The 21,879-nt window shown below is 40.0% G+C and overlaps 1 protein-coding gene across 1 annotated transcript in view; it reads right to left on the bottom strand.

The window, feature by feature from the left end:
* Positions 1-21,879, bottom strand: part of SHROOM4 (shroom family member 4) — a 210,625-nt gene that overhangs the window by 95,900 nt on the left and 92,846 nt on the right. Inside the window, exon 2 of the mRNA XM_065901270.1 lies at positions 9,045-9,196. Within this exon, the coding sequence (XP_065757342.1) occupies positions 9,045-9,196 (152 nt within the window). The remainder of the gene's footprint in view (positions 1-9,044; positions 9,197-21,879) is intronic.

The raw sequence follows: 21,879 nt of genomic DNA on the forward strand, positions 1-21,879 counted from the left end.
ATCTCTGCCATTCCTGTACACTAAGGATGAAAAATCTGAAAGTGAATTTAAGAAAACACTCCCATTTATCATTGCAACCAAAAGAATAAAACATCTAGGAATAAACCTACCTAAGGAGACAAAAGACCTGTATGCAGAAAATTATAAGACACTGATGAAAGAAATTAAAGATGATACAAATAGATGGAGATACATACCAGGTTCTTGGATTGGAAGAAATAACATTGTGAAAATGACTCTACCACCCAAAGCAATATACAGATTCAATGCAATCACTATCAAACTACCACTGGCAAATTTCATACCTTGTATGGAAACACAAAGGACCCCAAATGGAAGAGGATAGGAAGCCCAGAGATAGACCCACGCACATATGGTCACCTTTACTTTGATAAAGGAGGCAAGAATATACAGTGGAGAAAAGACAGCCTCTTCAGTAAGTGGTGCTGGGAAAACTGGATAGCTACACGTAAAAGAATGAAATTAGAACACTCCCTAACACCATACACAAAAACAAACTCAAAATGGATTAAATATCTAAATGCAAGGCCAGACACTGTCAAACTCTTAGAGGAAAACATAGGCAGAGTCCTCTATGACATAAATCACAGCAAGATCCTTTTTGACCCACCTCCTAGAGAAATGGAAATAAAAACAAAAATAAACAAATGGGACCTAATGAAACTTAAAAGTTTTTGCACAGCAATGTAAACCATAAAAAAGACAAAAAGATAACCCTCAGAATGGGAGAAAATATTTGCAAATGAAGCAACTGACAAAGGCTTAATCTCCAAAATTTACAAGCAGCTCATGCAGCTCCATCTCAAAAAAACCCAATCCAAAAATGGGCAGAAAACCTAAATAGACATTTCTCCAAAGAAGATATACAGACTGCAAACAAACACATGAAAGAATGCTCAACATCATTAATCATTAGAGAATTGCAAATCAAAACTATAATGAGATATCTCACACCGGTCCGAATGGCCATCATCTAAAAATCTAGAAACAATAAATGCTGGAGAGGGTGTGGAGAATAGGGAACACTCTTGCACTGTTGGTGGGAATGTAAATTGATACAGCCACTATGGAGAACAGTACGGAGGTTCCTTAAAAAACTAAAAATAGAACTACCATACGACCCAGCAATCCCACTACTGGTCATATACCCTGAGAAAACCATAATTCTAAAAGAGTCATGTACCAAAATGTTCATTGCAGCTCGATTTATAATAGCCAGGACATGGAAGCAACCTAAGTGTCCATCGACAGATGGATGGATAAAGAAGATGTGGCACGTATATACAATGGAATATTACTCAGCCATAAAAGGAAACGAAATAGAGTTATTTGTAGTGAGGTGGATGGACCTAGAATCTGTCATACAGAGTGAAGTAAGTCAGAAAGAGAAAAACAAATACTGTATCCTAACACATATATATGGAATCTTAAAAAAAAAAAAAGGTTATGAAGAACCTAGGGGCAAGACGGGAATAAAGACGCCGAACTACTAGAGAATGGACTTGAGGATATGGGGAGGGGGAAGGGTAAGCTGTGACAAAGTAAGAGAGTGGCATGGATATATATACACTACCAAACTTAAAATAGATAGCTAGTGGGAGGCAGCCGCATAGCACAGGGATATCACCTCGGTGCTTTGTGACCACCTAGAGGGGTGGGATAGGGAGGGTGGGAGGGAGGGAGATGCGGGAGATGCAAGAGGGAAGAGATATGGGGACATATGTATATGTATAACTGATTCACTTTGTTATAAAGCAGAAACTAACACACCATTGTAAAGCAATTATACTCCAATAAAGATGTTAAAAAAAATTCTGAGTCCTTCTTATGTGCCATAAGGTGTACTAGGTGCTGAGGACACAACAATGAATATGAAGCAGCCGCTCCCCTCATGGTTCTTGTAGTCCAGTGGTCAGCACATTTTTTTCTGTAATGGGCAAAATAATATTTTTTTGGCTTTTCAGTTGTGACAGTTTCTGTCACAACTACTGAGTTGTGCCATCATAGTGTGAAAGCAGCTATAGACAATATGTAAATGAATAGGCATGGCTCTGTTCCAATAAAACTTTATTTATGGACATTGAAATTTGAGTTTCATATAATTTTCACATGTCATAAAATCCTATTCTTTCTTTTCCCCAACCATTTAAAAATACATTTTAAAAAACACTCTTAGTAGCAGGCCATCCCCAAAAAGGTGGTGGGTTGGATTTAGCCCATAGGCTGTAGTTGGCCAACTCCTGGTCTGGTGTAATGGGGAAGATAAACATAGAAACAGATTATTTCAACACAATGTGATAAAACCTACTAGAGTTCTATGGGAGACAGAGAAAGTTCACCTAACTCAACCCAAGGCATCAAAGAAAGTACCCTAGAAACATCCCCAGAGCTGAATCTTAAAGGTCAATATGAAGGCATTAACTAAGGAAAGGAAGAGGAAAGTATGCTCCAGTAGAAAACAGAGAATGATCAGAGTCAGAGGTGACAAATAGCATGAAATTCTTGGGGAATGGTATTGCTCTAGCACAAAAGACAAGTGTCAGATGAAGTTGCAGGTATGGGTAGGGATGAAGACATACAATGTCTTATTTACCATGCCTCTGGGCAATGAAGGCCACTTACAAGTTTCCAGGAGGGGATTAGTATAATTGAATCTGTATTTTAGATTTACTTCTGTGGCAACACCTTGGCAGACAGATCTGAGACAGTCAAGAGGCTACTGAAATAGTACAGGGGAGAGATGAGAAGGGCAATAGTGGTGAAAATGGAGTGAGGAGTGTAAATTCTGGAAGTGTCTAAGAGGTTAAATCAACATGGCTTAGTGAGGGAGAACAAGGAGTCAAAAATGACTCAGGTTTCTCACTTGGATGGCTAGATGGATGAAAGTACCACCAACTGCTATTGGAGAGGGAGAGAGTTTTATAAACCAGATAATGAGTTCAGATTTACACACATTGCCTTTCAGTTCCTGCTGGGTTTTCCTGTAGAGATGTTTACCAGGCTGCTATGCATATGAGCTTTGGGGAGAGATCAGAACTAGAGATATAGTCGTGAGCACAGAATAGTGGAAAATGATATTTGAGGGCTAGATATTGAAGAGCAGCTGTAAAGGGAATGGGGTATGTGAAAGCTAGAAGGAGTAAGGTTGTTATCAGAGAGTTGAATTTAATCTTTCTCAGCTGATTCCTGAGAATTAAGCCCGAAGCCCTCAAGACAGTGGTTCTCAAACTGTAAGCTTCACACCTGGAAAGCTTGTTAAAACATATTGCTGAGTACCACGCTCAGAGTTTTGATTCAGTAGGTCTATGGTAATGCCCAATAATTTGCATTTCTAACAAGTTTCTAAGTGATGCTCTCCAGTAAGAAACACAGCCCTGAAGAATCCATTGTATGTAATGAATTAGCTTCTCTCTTCTGCATCTAGCACACTCCTAGTTATGTGCCATCCTTGGGAAAACTGAGATAATGGTCACTCAACTTATTTTCTTTCTTCTGTGATTCAGATAAGGAACTCCAATGGAGAAAGACTGGAAGGTGTCAGGGTTCCATGATTGAGTCACCAGACTGTAGCCTAGATTAGACATTCAATAAATATTTGTTGACTGAAAGGTTGGCACAGTCCATGGTACAGTCAGGGGAGTGAGCTGCTGATATAGAAGGGTTTATCTTTGAAGTTGAGATCAAGGACCCATAAGACTAAAGTTTGTGATTCTTTACAAGAACAATGAAATCTTTCAGTATGACAGCAGAAACTGGGGTAGAGAAGATGATGGTGAAGCAGGTGCCAAAGTATAAAACAGAAGTGGGAGAATGACCTGCAGGCTGATAGATGACATTGGTAAGGAAATGAAAATGATAAAGCCTGCTTGTTTGAATTTCAAAAGGGATTTTTGTGTGAGTTTAGAAGAATAATGGTTTAGAAGTTGTCTGTGGAAAGCATGCCTAAACCAGGGCATGTGTATATACTATCCATCAAATTGTGTCTTAATTTTATCATTACAACAGTGCCCTGAGACTTTACCCATGTGATAAAAAATAGCGTCTACACATTTTCTCCTTCTGGACAGTTTTGTAATTTCCAGCATAAACTTCTTGCTTTCATACATATTTCCTACTAAGGTCATTTCTAAGAATTGTATGTGTTTGGTTGCTATTGTGAATGGCATATATTTCTCCTTATAGCTCCTCATTGGTTAATGTGGTCTACTTTTAAATTAAATTTGTGCTTCTTTGACTTATCCTTTGAACTGGTTGTAACACCTTACAATATCCTTATTACTGTTAAATAAAAATCTTTAACACGTTCATTTTTCTATCGCTATGAGTTAAGATTTTATCTTTTTAAAAATTATCTTTTAACATTTGCAATGAATTGTTATTGTCCAACATTACTGAAGTAGATTTGATAGAATTTCATTCATAGGTTTTCCATCTAAGTTCAAAAATTGGATAGAGGGCTTCCCTGGTGGCGCAGTGGTTGGGAGTTTGCCTGCCGATGCAGGGGACACGGGTTTGTGCCCCGGTCTGGGAGGATCCCGCATGCTGCGGAGCAGCTGGGCCCGTGAGCCATAGCCACTGGGCCTGCGCGTCCGGAGCCTGTGCTCCGCAGTGGGAGCGGCCACGGCAGTGAGAGGCCCGCATACCGCAAAAAAAAAAAAAAAATTGGATAGAATGTTCTTTTTGGAGCAGTTTGTCAGATGTTGGTATCAGAGTGATGCTACCTTCAAAACCAATGTGAATAACTCTTCAAGATGTTCAACTGTATAACACTGCTATAGAATTGAATTTGTCTATTCCTAGAAAGTTTGAAGGAACTCGCTGGTAAATACATCTGACCTTAAAGTATTTGTAGAAGTTTCTCTTTGATGATTGTTTTCAATGTTTCTACAATTACAGGTCCATTTAGTTTGCAACTTCTCAATAATGCTTGCCATTTAATATTTATTAGATATTTTAAATTTCTCTGAGATTTTCAAATTTATTAAGGTACAATTTAGTAGTATCCTATAATTTAAGAAACCTTTGTATTTGCTCTTGTATTCCATTTATCACTTAAATTTTATTTATAATTCATCATTGTTTTCTTGATTAAATTTGCTAGAGGCTTATCTACTTAATTCATCCCCCCATTAAAAAAACCCTACCCGTCGGCTTCATATTATATTGGATTCTTAGTCACATAATTTCATTCTTCATATTTAATAATGAAATATTTAAGGCTATAAATTTACTCCTGAATATTGCTCTCAAAGATTTGATAAGTCGTGATCTCGTTTTTGTTATTTTTTATTAGTCTGCCAGTGTTTCTTTGAGCTAATACTTGCATATAAATTGTGTTCTGAAATATTCATGCAGTTGAAGACTTTTGTTTAAATTTGTTTTCAAGTTTATAAAAGTTTTACATTATCATCAGAGAACAGAGAAAGTGTGTCTACTTGCAAGAGTTTGCAAAGGTTTTCTTTGTGGCATATCAATGATCATTTTTTTAAATGTTACCAGAATATTTGAAAATATAGTGTATTCACTGTCTATAGAATACAGTTTTTGACATTTATTAATTAGACCCTAGGAATTATGGTTTTCAAACTTTTAAAGTATATATTTTAGGTCTACTTTATCTGATATAGTTAAATTATGTTAAAGTTTCCCATGTAGACATTTATATAATTTTTCTTCTTTTATTGCAGGTTTTTTCTTTACATATTTAGATCCTTTTTTTTTCTCAAAGAATGGTTTCATGAATACAAATCCTTAATATAGTCTGTATCTTCTATCTCTTGGGACCAATGTGATTGTATGGTTATTGGTCCTGTTTTGTTTTCTTTTTTTCAAATAGATAAGTGACATGATTAGATGCTTATTTGGAGAATGGATTGATTGGAAGGAGGTGAGACTACAAGATTAGAAGCCAGTAAGAAGACTATTACAATGGTCCAGGTAAGAAATGATGAACAATTGGATTAAGACAAGGGCTACAGAGAGGTTTTTAGCAAGTAGAATACTCAAGACTTGGAATAACTTGGATTGAAGTGGCTTGAGGCAAGTGAGAAGAGTTGAGGGCAACACCTAGATTTATGCCTTAGTTAACCATTATCTAAAGAGCAATATAGGAGGAAGAGCTGGGCTGGCTTTTCAGAGTAAGCCATTTTCTGAAGTTCCTTCTTTATATTCATCCACAAACACTCAAGCTCAGACCTAAAGCTCAGTGTTGAATCTTCGTCAGTTGATTGCTTTACTCAAACCAAAGACTTTCTACCTTAGTATAAAACACTAGGCTAAATATTAAATTTCATGGAGATCACATTTCTTTTATGTGCTGAGAGCTCTTTCATAAATTAGAAGAATAACTTGGACCAGGAAAGAAGGAATAATGTCCTACACCATCCCCAGGGTAGTCCATAGGTGAAGGTTAAGTTTTCCACAAGAGGGCAGCATCACCTAATAAATTATGTCATTGAACGCCTCCTCCAATCGGGGTTGAGACGGGGAAGCTGAAAGGGTAGACAACGTAGGTTCTGGGAGCCATAGGACCTGCCACACCATGAAAACCAAAGGGCCCGATTATCTCCAAGGCCATAATTATAGCCACTCTTAAGTGACTGGTAGTGGCAGATGTCACCACAGTAGGGAGAAAGAAGACATGGAGTTCACCAAGGGAGGATGAGTGAGTGACACACCTGAACACTCTCATTCTTAGGACTGGTTCAGAAGCCAATACGGATCATGTCTACGTTCCTTCTAAGTGCTGGTACCTCTGTATAACCAATATTTCTCAAGGGGCTTTATTTCCTGTCAGATCTTTTTCACCCCTAATGGTTTCCCAGCAAATCTTGTCTCTGAAGGTTAGGTTGCAAAGCACAATACAGTTTGATGATCTCCTTATTTCATAATGGTGTTTGGTTACCAATTATGCTTCTTTTATACCCTAGGGAAAGGAATGGGACTGAAATTCACTGAGAACCTATTATGTTAAAGGCATTTTACATAAATTGCCTCACTTAATCGTAACCCTACTATATAGGAACTATTATTTCCCATGTGACAGAACCAGGAAGTAGCATACATGTGTCTATCTGATTCTAAAACAAAAACTTCTAAATTCACCAAGCTGCCCCTTTAAGAAGCCTTATTTAAAACCTAAATTATGACCTATCCAATACTGAGTCAGTGACAATGTGTCTATTGTATAAGACATTATTTAACATGTCACCTCTTACCTAGGTACATGGGCAGGCATGGCTTAGTCTTATGTAGCAGCAGGTAATATAATAAATCAATGGGATCCTATATAACTTCACCCTTACTAACTCAAAATCTTTCCCCCTAAGTATTCTCTCCTCAGGATAAATCATTTGCATATAGAGCAGGAGAACAATGGAAAAATTAAAGATGGCTTCTGTGTTTCTGGCTTGGTTGACTAAGGGCATGGTGGTCCCAGTCACTGAGATAAGGAGCTTGTGCATGTTGTGTGTGAAAATGCTTCTGATACATCTAAGTATAAATGTCTAATAGAAGTTGGTTATAGGGGTCTGGGGCGTTAGAGATCTAGTCATCCACACACAGATGATCATTGAAACTCGGGGACCGGGTGAGATTTTCCATGGTATATTGATGAAATTAGAAAGGGTAGAACTAGGGGAAACACCAACATTTAAGGGATGGGCAGAGGAAGAGAAGGTGGTAGAGGAACCTCATTTTAAAAAGTGAACAGAGAGATAGAAAAAGAACAAGGAAATGGGGTATCTTGAAAGCAAGAAAGGAGAGTTTCACAAAGAAGGGTATAATCCAGAGCAACAATGTCAAACGCCATATGTAAGTCATATATGATAAAGACTAGAAATAACCCATTGACTCTGACAACTAGGAGGTTATACATATATTTTGACAGAGTAGTTTCAGTGGACTTCTGGGAGTCAAATTCAGACTGCAGTGGGTGGAAAGCTAAACGGTAGGTGAAGGTAGGTGAAGTAGAAACAGTGAGTATAGACTCGCCTTTTGAGAGACTGAATATGAACAAAAAGAAGAAGATGGGGCAGAAGCCAGAGGGGGAAGTATGATTACAGGAAGACACAAAATTTTTTCTAATAAAAATAATTAAGATGGAAAAACTTAGGCATGTGTATAGGATAAAGGAAACTAACAGAAAGGGAGAAGTATGAGCTCCAGGAGTAGAAAACAAAGATACAGCAGCAAAATGAAAGGAAGACCTATGGTAAGCTCACCTATAGGTGGATGCTTTGGCAGCAGTAGAATGACTGTCCTTATCTTCCAAATATGTCCTTGTCTTCCTCCTGCTTGTGCCACTCTACTTACTTAGAAAGCTTTTCCCCTCCTGATGGTTTCTTTGTCAAATTCTACCTGTCTTTTAGCTTAGATTCCACCTCCTCTATGAAGTCTTACCCTAACCATCTCTTCTGACGTGGTTTCTCTTTCTCTTGAACTCTAATAGCAATTTCTGTCTGAACAATTCATTTGACAATCACCCTTCACCCTGTGGAATCTCCTTTACGGCTTTCTTTAAAAAAATGTATTGCTAATTAATTTGTCTTATGTGTGTCTTTTCTCCCCTGTTAGACTGTACACTCCTCAAGGGCAGGCTTCCTGTCTTAGAGTTTGCCACAGCCTCCAGAGTGCCTACCATGGCTGGGAGTAGGATCTCTTTAAATCTATGTGGTTCAGCAGTGGCAGCCTTTTATGAAGGAGGATACAGAAAAACACTGGGTTAGGTAGGCCCTTGGTGTGTATTGAGTCATTCAGTTCTCTCAAAAGCAAATGAGGAGAGTGAGTCTTTCAGAGGTAAAATAAATTTATGCAAGATACATGGGTAGTATGAGATAGTGCCAGGATTTGAACCAAAGGCCCTTTCTCTTATGCCATTCTGCTTCAGTTGTCTGCAAAATTCTGTTCACATGAAACACCTCTTTCCTTGATATTGATAGAGACATGCCTCTATTGAGGCTTTTCTACCAACCAAGTGGTTTCAGCGGCCCATGCACCTAATAGCAAATCTCCCTGTGCCTTACCTCCTGACAATCAGCTTGAGGATCCGGAAGGAGCCTTTGATGAGGATGAGGGCCTCTTGGCGGGAGCCATACAATGGTGTGCCATTGATATTCACCAGCTCATCACCAGTCCTCATCTTCTGCGACAAGGCTGCCTTGCCTCCATCTTCAATCTGTGTTGCAGAGGACAAAAAAGAAAGCAGGTGGTGAGGCGATTCCTTCCCCCAAATTCTACTTCCTGGCTCCTCCCAACTTCTGAGCCACAAATAGTCCTGGGGGATGGCACCAAGACGCTCCAGGGAGCAGCTAAGAAGCTGATTATAGGCCATTATTTACTGAAGGCAAAGCTTGGGCAAGCCCTTGAGGAAGAAAACAACACAGATATAATGCAATCTTTGCCTGGAGGAACCAACAGTCCATTTGGGGAGACAAGTACTTCTAAATAAGAAAACGATGTTCGAAGGAACTCCACAGTGTGGGCATGGAATAGCAAATTGTGCACACAAATTAGAGCCAGAAGAACTAGGATTCAGCAAAATGACCTTTGGCAAGTCCTTCTCTCTTTGGGCAGGTTCTGAAGTCTGACAAGCTTGAGTGTGAATCTTGGCTCTAGTACTTCCTAGCTCTGTGACTCCAAGCAAGTTACCTAATATCTCCATGTCTCAATGGCCCCATATGTGAAATACAGATAATAAGCATCCCTACCTCACAGGGTTGTTAGTATGTGAAGGATCTGGGAGCAAGGGGTTGACTCTGAAGACCTTGAAGGTGGCTTCCAGCTCAACCTTCTGTGAGTGGAATTGCAAATCCAAAAGATACAAAGTAACTGATCATTTATCTATATCTCTTCAACAAGTATGTTGTTGACAGTGGGCACTGACCAAATGCTGGGAACATGGGTGTTCACTGTTCCACCATAGCCTACAGTATTTCCATTGGTCAAGGGCAATCTTGGCAGGAATGTAGTCAGGCTGGGGCGTGGGCATTGAAAGCAAAGGAAGAAATAATAGCCACTAGGGTAGGCAAAAGCAAAGCAAAGCAGAATGTTCCCCCAAGGATCCTTACTTACGGCTACTTTTGTATGTGACATTTCTTCTACTACAAAGGTGAGTTCCACCTATTGGAACATCAATTCCATCCATGGTGGTAGGAGTCATCTCATCCATCCATTAATCCATCCTCAAGATTTTGGTTAATTTCTAGTATGCAGGGGACAACGTGCTTAGTGCTAGAGATACAGAAATGAACAAAGTACACATAGCTCCCAGATTCAGGGGTGGGTTACCATCTAAAGTTCATATGTCCATGGAGATGGACAGGTGAAAAAAGGTCCAACCCACTAATGGAATCAGGAAGAGGTGTTTGTTTGTTTCTCTCAGAAGCAAAAGATTTGAGGATGATTAAACCATACAATTCTTAGGGAAAGGCAGGTTCTAAATGGCGCAACTAAGGGCTGGTCTTTGCTGCAGGTGTTTTTACATTTACTTCTACTCTTGTTCCAATCTTTCTTTCAGTCCTTTATAGCATCCCTCCAATCTATCCCCACACCATGTAAGTTAGAATATTGCTGAGCTTTAGGTTGGCCAGCTCATGTGCAATTTGGCAGATGAGACCTCCTGAGTTCAGAAAAATATGTTAATTCAGGATTTTAAAAATCCCATCAAATAAATTGAAATTCTGAGTTAAATCACAGACTGTTATTAAATTTATTGCTGCTAACCCAACAATTTTTTTTAATTAACCTTTGTCTGACAAATCTTAGGTTAGCCAAGTGACATTGAATATATATATACCTTTGTTCCAATACCTGGGCCACCACTCAAGACAAAACAAGCCAATATTGGTAAATGGGGAACAACTCTCAGCAAATTAAGTAGGATCACACCCCTATTTCCATTGTCATTATCATTATTACTTCACAGTCACTGCTACCAAAAGAAAAAGAAGAAGCAAAGTGCTGTACTTGAATTTCAGAAGTTCTGTTTGAATGATTCATTCCTTTGGCATCCATGGAAGGCCCTCAGCATCAGGCAGGACTTTCAACAGGCATCATCAGCCATTTGAAAGGGCTTCCATAGGCTAACAAAGAACCACAAACAAGAGTCTAACTAATGAATGTTAATAGATATTTCCTGTTGATGTACATTAGTCTTAATTCACTCTACCCATTTTTAAATTCATATAACTCAATTATTAATTGAGCTGTATAGCATCATTTGATGCTGTCCATTCAGTAAGGCTGGTCAACTTTCCAGCTCTTCCTGAATCAGCCCTTCAGGGTGGCTTTCTTGTTTCATTTGAAGTGTTGTGAGTTCTCAGATTGGACCCAGACGCATTGGAATGTCAGTATAAACACACACTACAAAGCCCAACAGTTAATATTACTGTTAACCGTGGCAAGTCTTTCCTTCAATATGTATTGATATTAAGTACCACCTCAGGTTAATTAAGCACTTTGTTACATCAATAAGATTTGTTTATTCTAGACCAGAAAATGAAAGAGGGGTACCTTTTAAACTAAAATGCTTAATTATGGCTGCAGCAAAAGATCAGGCATTTTGCATTCCCTACTGCCACTTTGTTTGCCACTATCTGAATCCTTGCAGGGACTCTTTCTTGGACTATAGCCTCAAGCCAATTGTCCATGCCCCTTTTTCTGTTCCATGCCCCTTTTTCTGTTCCATGTCCTTTCTCAGTCACCAGCAGCATCACCTTCAGAACATGAATAATAATAACTCCATTTTAGCACAAGTTTGAGGGTTCGCAGACAACAAACCAGCAAATTATGGCACCAAATCCCAAAGTACAGACAGGTCCAGATCAGGAAATGAAACTCCATTTGGCTGAAGAGCTCTTGGACTATACCCCAAACTAGCCCTTTCCCAAACCCAGGGCATTTACTGAGCTATACAACAGATTCCTTCTTATTCCTCCTAACTTTTGGACTCTTTTAAAAAGTATTGCTCACAGGTCTTCCTCCTCCCCCCCCTCCACCTCTAGATTCCTGGGATCCAGCATGTCTTCCATTTATTGTTTGGCATCCTGACAGCCAGTTCTCCAGGTCGACGGCTCAACCACATTATTTGTTTATATAGAAGATAAAGCAGCTGTTCATTTTTCTAGCAAGGAAAAGGAATGAAAAGGAAAGGGAAGGGAAGGGAGGGGAGGGGAGGGGAGGGGAAAGGAAGAAGGGTGGGGAGGGGAAGGGAAGAAGGAAGGGAGGGGAAACAATATGTATATTCTCCTATAAAAGGTTTTTTTTCCCTTCCCACTGTGCCACTCGTAACTCTGGCTGGGGCACAGAAGAGGTGTTAATCAACAAACATGTTGAGAATAACATGTCCTTCTTGAGAGGGCTGTATAGCATCATTTGATGCTGTCCATTCAGTAAGGCTGGTCAACTTTCCAGCTCTTCCTGAATCAGCCCTTCAGGGTGGCTTTCTTGTTTCATTTGAAGTGTTGTGAGTTCTCAGATTGGACCCAGACGCATTGGAATGTCAGTATAAACACACACTACAAAGCCCAATGTAAACGATGGTTAACTTATGTGTCATTTTGGATTATCCAAGTGATTGCTGGGCTAGCAGTGAGTGGTCCAAGTAATTGAAAATTGATTGCATAAAGGTCATATAGCCAAAAGCCAGCTGTTGCCTGGAAAGTTGGGAAGAGCTGACTGACCTTGGACAAGTCCCTTTCCCCTCTTTTGGCCTCTTTCACCCTTACTGGTAAAACATGGGGGTCTGACTAGATGGTCTCTGACGACCTGTGGAGCTCTGACATTCAGTGACCTGTGTACAGTTAGCAAAGTCATGCATTACCATTCTGCTGACACAGATAATCCCACTGTGCTTTGCCTTCACCTATGTTTCACTCCTTCGAAACTAATCAACATCCATCTCTCATTTCCCTGTGGTCTTTATCCATTGTTTCAGAGTGGTCCATCAAGGTTTGAACACTTATAAAAGCACAGTTGGGACACAGAGAAAGAGATTCCTGAAGCCCCATTTTGTGCTAATGAGCTGATGAATTGGAAATTTTTGATGGATCTTCTATGAAGCATGAAGTGCTCTAATAACTGTCAACAAAGTGACAAATTGGCCGCTTGAGAGTAAAGGCAAAGGAAAATGGACCTAACAGTACTTACTGGCTTTCTAGTAGCTTTTATACTAAATAAAAGATACTAGCAGATACCTGCTTGGGTCTCTTGACTAAACTAGGAAATATGAGAAAGTGAAGGAAAGAAAAGTTAAGCCAGGTTTACCTTGGGGGAAAAATGCATCAGCAGGAGACATACCATCTGCAACAATAACCAGCAAGTATTGAATGCTTATTACAATAGTGTAAGAGCAGTATTAAAAGTCAATGGCATGATTGTGAATACCTCTGCTTGCTACAAGAAATTTATTGGAAAAACTAGGCATTAACTGAAACTTTGTTGGCCAGTTCTAGGAGCTTCTGGCCAAATTATGCCACGGCGCATGTTCCGCAGGATGTTCCGGCATTCCACGGGTTCATCTGGTTGGCTGAATCCACAGATGCAAAATCCCATGCATGGGGGGACCACCTGTAAGGTACCTGAGCTTCCATGGATTTTGGTATCCACGTGGGGGTCCTAGAACCAATCTCTCACGGATACCTAGGGACCACTGTACCCGCCTGTTCTCTTACCTCCACCAGCGTGTCCATTGTCTAAGAAGGCAAATAACATAGTTAATTGTATGAATTGATTTTTTTTACTACATAAATGGAAAAGGTCCACCTAGAATACAATAGTTATATTGCTTTTTAAAAATAAGTATATCCTCTGAATGTCTTTTTATCACTTTTTGAAAGATTTTCAAGTTTTTATTAACACTCCAGACACCAATTCAGCAATTTGGCCTTTTCTGGGGAATCAATAGAGAGAAAATTTAGAGATGGAGATAATCTGTCTTTGAGAAGTTTAACTATTAGGAAGTAGGATCATCAAATAATAAAGTCTGTGCTTATTCTGAAACTTAGTTTGACTTGAACAGACCACAAGTTGGGGGCTGTTTCTGATCTGCCCTCTCTTACCCCATTGGTAGCCCTTAGAATCTGATCATGCTAGGAGAGATCAATCAGAGTGACCTGGACAAGGGAGATACAGGCTTTGAAACCTCTGTGATCTCTTTCTTTGCCATGACTTTCAACGGTCTGATCCTGGGTTGCAGACAAACTGCCTGCCCTAACTTGTTTCTTTTAGCAACTTTCTCCCTTTAAAATCCCTCCCAAATTCCAAAGTAGTCTAGATTTGAAAAATAAGAAATTGCTGTTCCTAATTTCATCTTCTCTACCTTACCCCAGCTTCCCAAAAGGAAAAACGGAAAACAAAAACCTCTCTCAAATAAATGAGAATTCAAAAACATCACCCAATTAAAAAGATGTAAGTAGGCATGGTTCTAAATAGTAAGTCCTATATGGAACTAGACTGAGGAGGTGGACACCAAAGGAAAAGATATTCTTTACCTTACCAGCTAAGGATCCTACAAGGGGCTGCCCCAGAATGTTCAGTTCTGTGGATCACGCCCATCGGCTCTCTTGACCTTGGACCAAGGGAGCTATGCTGTGCCCCACAGTATGACCTATCCTTACAGACAGCTCCTTCCTCCCCAGCTGCTTAATTACCATCTATTTTACTAATCCTCACAAGGAAAGCTCTCTAAGCTCCAAATCATTAAATTTCCCCGGGGATTACCCCAAGTCAAATTCTAAGTATCTTTGCCAAAAAGTCAGTCCAGAGCCAAGCTCAGCTCTAGGAACTTGGTAATGAGAAAAGGGATAGGGAGTCAAGAGCACTGTACCCTACATCAGCGACCAAAAGCAAGTCTGTCTTTGCTCCTACCAAGTCAGATCAGTCTTGCTGTCTCCGTAAGTCAGGCAAGGGAGAACAAACACCACTGTGCAAGAGCAAACTCAGAGTTTCTTACATTATCAGCAAATATGCTCATTGGGGTCCTCTTCACACTTTGTCAACTCTAGCCATTTGTTAACACTGAAGTCTTTTGCTGACATTAATGTTATCAGTGTTTGTCAAAAATGTTATTTAGCCTTTGGTGGTTTAGAACAGTAGTCTCCAGGGTGGATTTATATATCCCAGGCTATGCACAAATGATCTACTGGAAAGGGTGATAATGGAAGTTCTGTTTATATTTATCTAATTTTTTAAAAACCAAGCTTTATTAGTGTTTAATATTGGTGGTGGTAGATTGTATCATCCATAAACAAAATTATGTATATTGGGGAAACATGCTCAAAACATTTTTACTGATATAAATTTTTACTAAAAATTTTTTGGCCAGATCATAGACTTCAATGAGAGGGCTAAAACCATAAAGCTTTCAGAAGAAAACATAGGAGAATATTTTTATGACCTTGAGGTGGGCAAAGTTTTATGGGAAGGATACAAAAAGCAATAATCATAAAAGATATAGTGTTATATTGGAGTTCATCAAATTAAAAAATAAGTTCATTTAAAATGTCACTGAAAAAGTGAAAAGCCAAGCCACAGATTGGAAACATATTCATAATACGTATATCTGACAGAGGACTTACATTCAGAATATAAAAAGAAATACAAATCAATTAGAAAAACACAACCAATTGGCAAAAGACTTGAACAGGAACTTCACTAAAAAGGTATGTACAGCAATATGAACTCCACATTTCTGGTGGGAGTGTAAAATTGTACAACCACTTTGGAAATCTGTGTACCTAATCTAGCACCTAGAAATTCCACACCTAAGTATCCCCAAGAGAAAGTAGCATATGTGTCCACCAAAAAAAGGACTTGATTATTAATAGCAGCTTTATTCACAATAGACAAAAACTAGGAATAATCCATCAAGACATACCTACACACAAAGTAGCACACTTCATAAAAATAAAGAAAGAACAAACTACTGATACATGCAACGAAATGGATGCCTATCAAAATATTACACTGAGTGAAAGAGACCAGACTAAAACAATACATACTGTATGATTCCATTTTATTTAAAGGACAAGAACAGACAAAACTCATCTATGGTGATAAAACTCAGACTAGTAGTTACCTTGAAAGGGTGTACTGACTGTGAAGGCACATGAGCATAACTTTCAGGGGTGCTGGAAATGTTTTACATGTTAATCTGGGAACTGATTACATGGAAATATACACATCTAAAAATTCACTGATGGCTTCCCTGGTGGTGCAGTGGTTGAGAGTCCGCCTGCCAATGCAGGGGACACGGGTTCGTGCCCCGGTCAGGGAGGATCCCACATGCCGCGGAGCGGCTGGGCCCGTGAGCCATGGCCGCTGGGCCTGCGCATCCGGAGCCTGTGCTCCGCAACGGGAGGGGCCACAGCAGTGAGAGGCCCGCATACCGCAAAAAAAAAAAAATTCACTGAGATATGTGTTTTTTATATATATGTATAAAAATATATATATATAAAACATTCCTTAATTTAAGAAAGAATTTTAAAAATTAAGAACTCTACACTATACAGATTATATTTCTGAGGTAGGGCCCAAGGATTGGGCACTATTTTCACATACTCATAGCTTTAATCAAGGCAAAAACATCTCACTTAAAGGGTAAGTCTTTACAATAGGCCTATAATTTGTGAATTTGCCCACTGTTCCACTGGGCTTTGCGACAGTATTCATCTGCTCTTCTTCCCACACCCACCCTTCCAATAAGGTGGATGATTTATGTAGGAAATAAAAATGAAGACAAACATTTTGTTTTCCTTACCTGCCAACTGGTAAAGATGAAAAGTGTTTTTTTAAATCACCAGCCAGTTTCTATCTTGACATATCATAAAACTGGAATCAATCCCTCATCTAATCTTGGAGCCATCCACTTCTGTTCCTCCTGTCTCTCCCAGATACTTCTCTTTGTCATGGTCCCTAGGGTTCCTGCTACCCACTCTGAGAAGCAGAACTTTAGGTCAGGCCATTGTCACAGAGGCAACAATCTCTTATTCAGGTATCTTTACTGCTTCCTACTGGATTACCTATGCTTCTTAGCTGTCTAATAAGCTATGAATTTCAGTGGTACAAGTGAGCAAAGAACCTTGCAAAGCTGATGTGGTAGAGAGAGTTCAGGGAGGACCGGGGTTGAAGAAACTTTAACAAAAGGATATGGTAGCATGTTAAGGACTTTGCTCCTGACTTCTAGAAGTGGTTACCAGCAAGAGTTCACTGTATACAACCATGATATAAGCTCCCTTGTATAGGGTTAAAACGTAAGTCTAAAACAAACCAGAAAGTCCATGATGCCACCCAGCATTAAGAGAGTACAGTATGCAGATCTAGCTGCTGAGCCCAGGGGGCTGAAAAGACAAAACAGTCTTTTATATACCACCTAATATAAAAACACTGTAAATAGGACACATTAACATATTGGCATTTATGAACTGTGCATGAATGTTTGTAAGAAATGCCCAAATTAAAAATAAAAGCGGGTGTTACTTTTATCACCAGATTACTACACAGAGATGGAAATTATTCTTCTTGGATTAATATAATCTTTCTTTCTCTAGTACCAACCTATTTTTGATGTTAAAACTATTCTTCAAGTTGATCAAAAGTGTCTTTTTAACTTTCCAGCTGAATGTGAATGTGTTAGATACAGCCTTCCAGCCCAAGAGAATGTGATTAACTATCTAGAATCTGAACCATCCCATAGCCAAGTTCACTCAATAACTCATTTCTGGTTCCCTGAAGCCATTTATTTATAACCCATTATGCAAAAAGCTAAAGATAGTTTCTAAAGAGTGCACATACCCCACATTAGTCATTTCTGACTAGAAAAAGACCAAAGGACTAACATCCTTCAGGGAAGGGACAAAAGGCTGCCTCTGGAAACCACTAGGCCAGCTCTACCGCCTGGAACCCACTTGTCCAGCTTCCTAGGCACCCGTGTGCCCTCTACCAGATGTGGACCAAGGGGTTGCAGCAGGGTGGGGGGCAATGGGGGGCTTGCTTCCTATTCCCCACAGCTGGGCCCCTGCATTCTGCTCCCAGAACATTGTTTGCCTCTGCCCAGGTCCCCTTCCCCCAGCAGTGATTTGAATCTTTGGTCTTCACTTAGCCCTTGGAACAGTATTAGATAAAGAGGGGGGAAAAGAGGCATTTAATTTCCTCTCATCCTTCTGCATAACTGCTACCAAAGCAAACAACTCCCACAGAAATAACCTACCAAGGTATATATACATGTTGCAAAGGGAATAACAGTACCATTCCTTACTGACCCTAGGACAGATCCAATTTTAAATTAAACCGGCACACTTGCCACTGTTTTCACACAGTGCTGCAAATCTGGGAACAAGTAAGCCACCCATACTCTTGTGTTCCAAGCTACTGTCCTGTTCACGTGGTGGCTGAGAAGTGACATACCATCTCTTTTCCGCTCAGTGAGATGCGTCAATAACAGAAAACAAAACTGAGTTTCCACAAATGAAAAAACCTAAAGGGAGAGAAAATGTACTCAATTGTTCGTGTGTTAGTGTTGGATAGGGACTCTTACATCAGAGCGCATTTCCCTTTGCAATGCCAGGATTTGTTGGGGAAGAAAATAAGGAGGAAATAATGGGCATTTGAGTTCAAGGTCTGAGGAATCAACAAGGGTAAAGCAGTACAGAAGCCTTTCTCCTGATTAGCAGGTTTGCTTTTCAGGTTAAGGCTCAATGAAAAGAAATAACCAAACTTTTGCCTCCTGCCCTACTCACTCCCCCACTTAAGATTTTAAACACAAAGGCAGAGCCCTGCCCCTTCCCCTATAATGGTTGACCCTTCTGACAGTGGACTCCACAAACCTAGGCACTGAGGGTGTTTCTCATAGCCAAGGTCGCTCTGGTGCTTTTCCTCCTCCCTCCAAGCTTTCTCCAGCCCTCCCTAACCATTTCCCTTCTGTACACACTCACTCTTCCATCCCCACCTCTCTCTCCCCCAAGAATTTGAGCTTTCATTCTCTGTTTTAACCCCCACATCCACCCCCCTCCACCAGTGCCTCTTCCTGGGTTTCTTATGGGTAAATATCAAGCAGCCCTATCATTAACATCTGGCACTTATGTTTACTAATTGAATCAGAGAGACCAAGGAATGATTCTTACAGTGTAAATAGCAGCAGATTAGAAGCCCTACACAATCTGGCTATGTCTGCCTTTCTGGTCTCGTTTCCTACATGTACTGCAGTCATACCAAAATTTCTGTTCTTCAGAGAGGTCAAGCCAATCCTCACCTCAGGACCTTTGCATTTGCTGTTCTCTCGGTTGAGAACATTCTTTCTTAGATCTTTATGTAGCTCCTTTCATCATTCAGTTATCAGCTCAAATGCCACCTCCTCAGAGAGGCCTTTCCTGACCACCAATATCAAGTAGATTCCTTCTTTGTTTCCCCCACCCCAATCCCCATCATTCTCCATCACGTTACCTTGTTTTATTTTCTTCACAGAATTTATCATTTTGCATTATTTTATTTATTCCTATATGTGTTTACTTTCTGTCAGGATACTTGCATTATAGTGGGAGAGATAGTCAGACAATGTCTTTTTACAGTTCTATCACTGGACCTAGGAAAACAAACGTCTGTATTGAGTACATAGTATTTGCTCAATAACTGTTGAAATTAGAATTAGAAGGGACCTCAGGATATCACCCCACTCATTTGCCTGATTCTGGACAAATAACATTATTTTCACTTTTCCGATCATGTAGCTGAGGTTCAGGGATGTTACGTGACTTGCCCAAGATAGAGAATCTGTTAGGCTTCAGATATTTTCTTCTGCAAGGTTTTGTGACAAAGCAGTTTTGTTCTCCATGGGTATATTGCTAGTCATGATCCTTAACTAGAAACGCAGAGTTCTGGTTAAAGAGGCACTTTAGGTTTCCAAGCCTTTTAAAAAGCATTGTTATTATTGGCTCAGAATTATTATCCTTTGAGCTAAACATCTCCTCTTTTTCTTTTTTAAATAGATCTTTATTGGAGTATAATTGCTTCACAATACTGTGTTAGTTTCTGTTGTACACCAAAGTGAATCAGCCATATGCATACATATGTCCCCATATCCCCTCCCTCTTGAGCCTCCCTCCCACCCTTCCTATCCCACCCCTCTAGGTGGTCACAAAGCACCGAGCTGATCTCCCTGTGCTATGCTACTGCTTCCCACTAGCTAACTGTTTTACATTCGGTAGTGTATATATGTAGATGCTACTCTCACTTCGCCCCAGCTTCCCCCTCCCACCCCATGTCCTCAAGTCCATTCTCTATGTCTACATCTTTATTCCTGTCCTGCAATAGCTTCATCAGTACCATCTCCTCTTCTTGGTGAGTACCCAGAGGTGAATGCTAGACTCTTAATTTGGTGGGAGGAATGAAACTTTTAAGTAAATTTAGGTGCATGGCAACAATACCTTGTATCCATATATGATTCTGCTTAGTTTGTAACATTTCCAGCCTTAGGAAGTTAATTTAAAACACACACAAGCCCTCACAAACAGACGTGAACACTGAGAGATTTAACTGCTCCCAGCATCTGGGAATTCAAAGTAACATCTACTCCACCTTCCTGTGTACAGAAATTACAACAGGCTCTTTCAGTCTACCATCCCTGGAAATTTTAAGAGCAAATCCAGACGATGGGCATAAACCAAATTCTAATTTGATTTACTGCTTAGTTAACCAATTCCCTCAGACCCCTAAAAAGGTGTGTGTATGGGACCCTCACCAATGTTTGAATGTAAGTTAGCCCTGACCCAATTTCATGTGACTATAGTTCCCTCCTTAAAGGCCATTTGTTCAGTGTTTAACTAAGTATGATTTAGTGTTTATACTTTTGTGAGGTTTTTCATATAAACATATTCACAAGTCTGAAAAAAATCCTTTGTGAAGCCAGGATTCCTGATTTGGGTTTTAGAAAATATGGCCGTCATGATATGAGTTTTAAAAAGTTTAAATATCTGTAGTATGCATTCAGCACTAATGGATAATAAGTGATAGGGAAGTTTTGTCAGGTCTGATTCAGATTACCTGTGGCTGCTGTGAATTATATGGAATTACAAAGAGTTTAATGGTTCTCTGGCAATTTGCCTTGGCTCAGTGCCAAGGCAGCTAATGCTTCAATCAAGCTGTTCTCTCCACCCCCACCCCAAGACAATTTCTGTTCCTAAGTCTTTAGTGTATCTGTGATGAAGCCTTCAATGACACCCTCATACAAATGCCAACTTCTTTTTTTTTTTTCTCTGTCACTTTCTCTTCCTTCTTTATGGCTGGGTATATTAACTGCTCCTATAGCTTTGCTGAGACAAACTGCCTGGCTAGCATTTATGAAAAGGAGAGCTTTTAAGGTTTTATTAAAAAGGAGGGGCCAAGAGTGAGAGGATGAGAACAGGACAAGTATCAGTTGGCCCTATGCTTTTCCTGTGCAGCGCCATCAGCTAGATCTATTTCATTCTGATCAGCAGAGGCCCTGAACCCACCCTACAGCGTGACCTAAAACAGCACATGAACAGCTCAGTAATGCATCCCACCGAAGGCATGTAACCCCCCTGACAAAGAGAGTCGTTTCATGTGGCAAGTTACCCTCCTCTCTTTAAGAACCAAACTGGCCCTGAGGCTGGGATTCTGCCACAGATCTGGCATCACTTTCACAGAGTTGGTGCAGTGGACAAAGGCCAAGTACACAAACAGAGGCCAGACAAGTCCTCCACAAACTTGCAAAAAAAGGCATGCCCAACTCTGAGGTGCAATCATCCGGTAGATAGCAAACATTCCAGATCCAATCTCTCTCACAGATCCCTGTTCACCTCTGTCCCCCCAGCCTCTCCTAAACCTCACATGGAGCTTCGGCACTAG

Source organism: Phocoena phocoena, chromosome X (genome assembly GCF_963924675.1).
Source record: "Phocoena phocoena chromosome X, mPhoPho1.1, whole genome shotgun sequence".
In the NCBI taxonomy this organism is placed as follows: domain Eukaryota; kingdom Metazoa; phylum Chordata; class Mammalia; order Artiodactyla; family Phocoenidae; genus Phocoena; species Phocoena phocoena.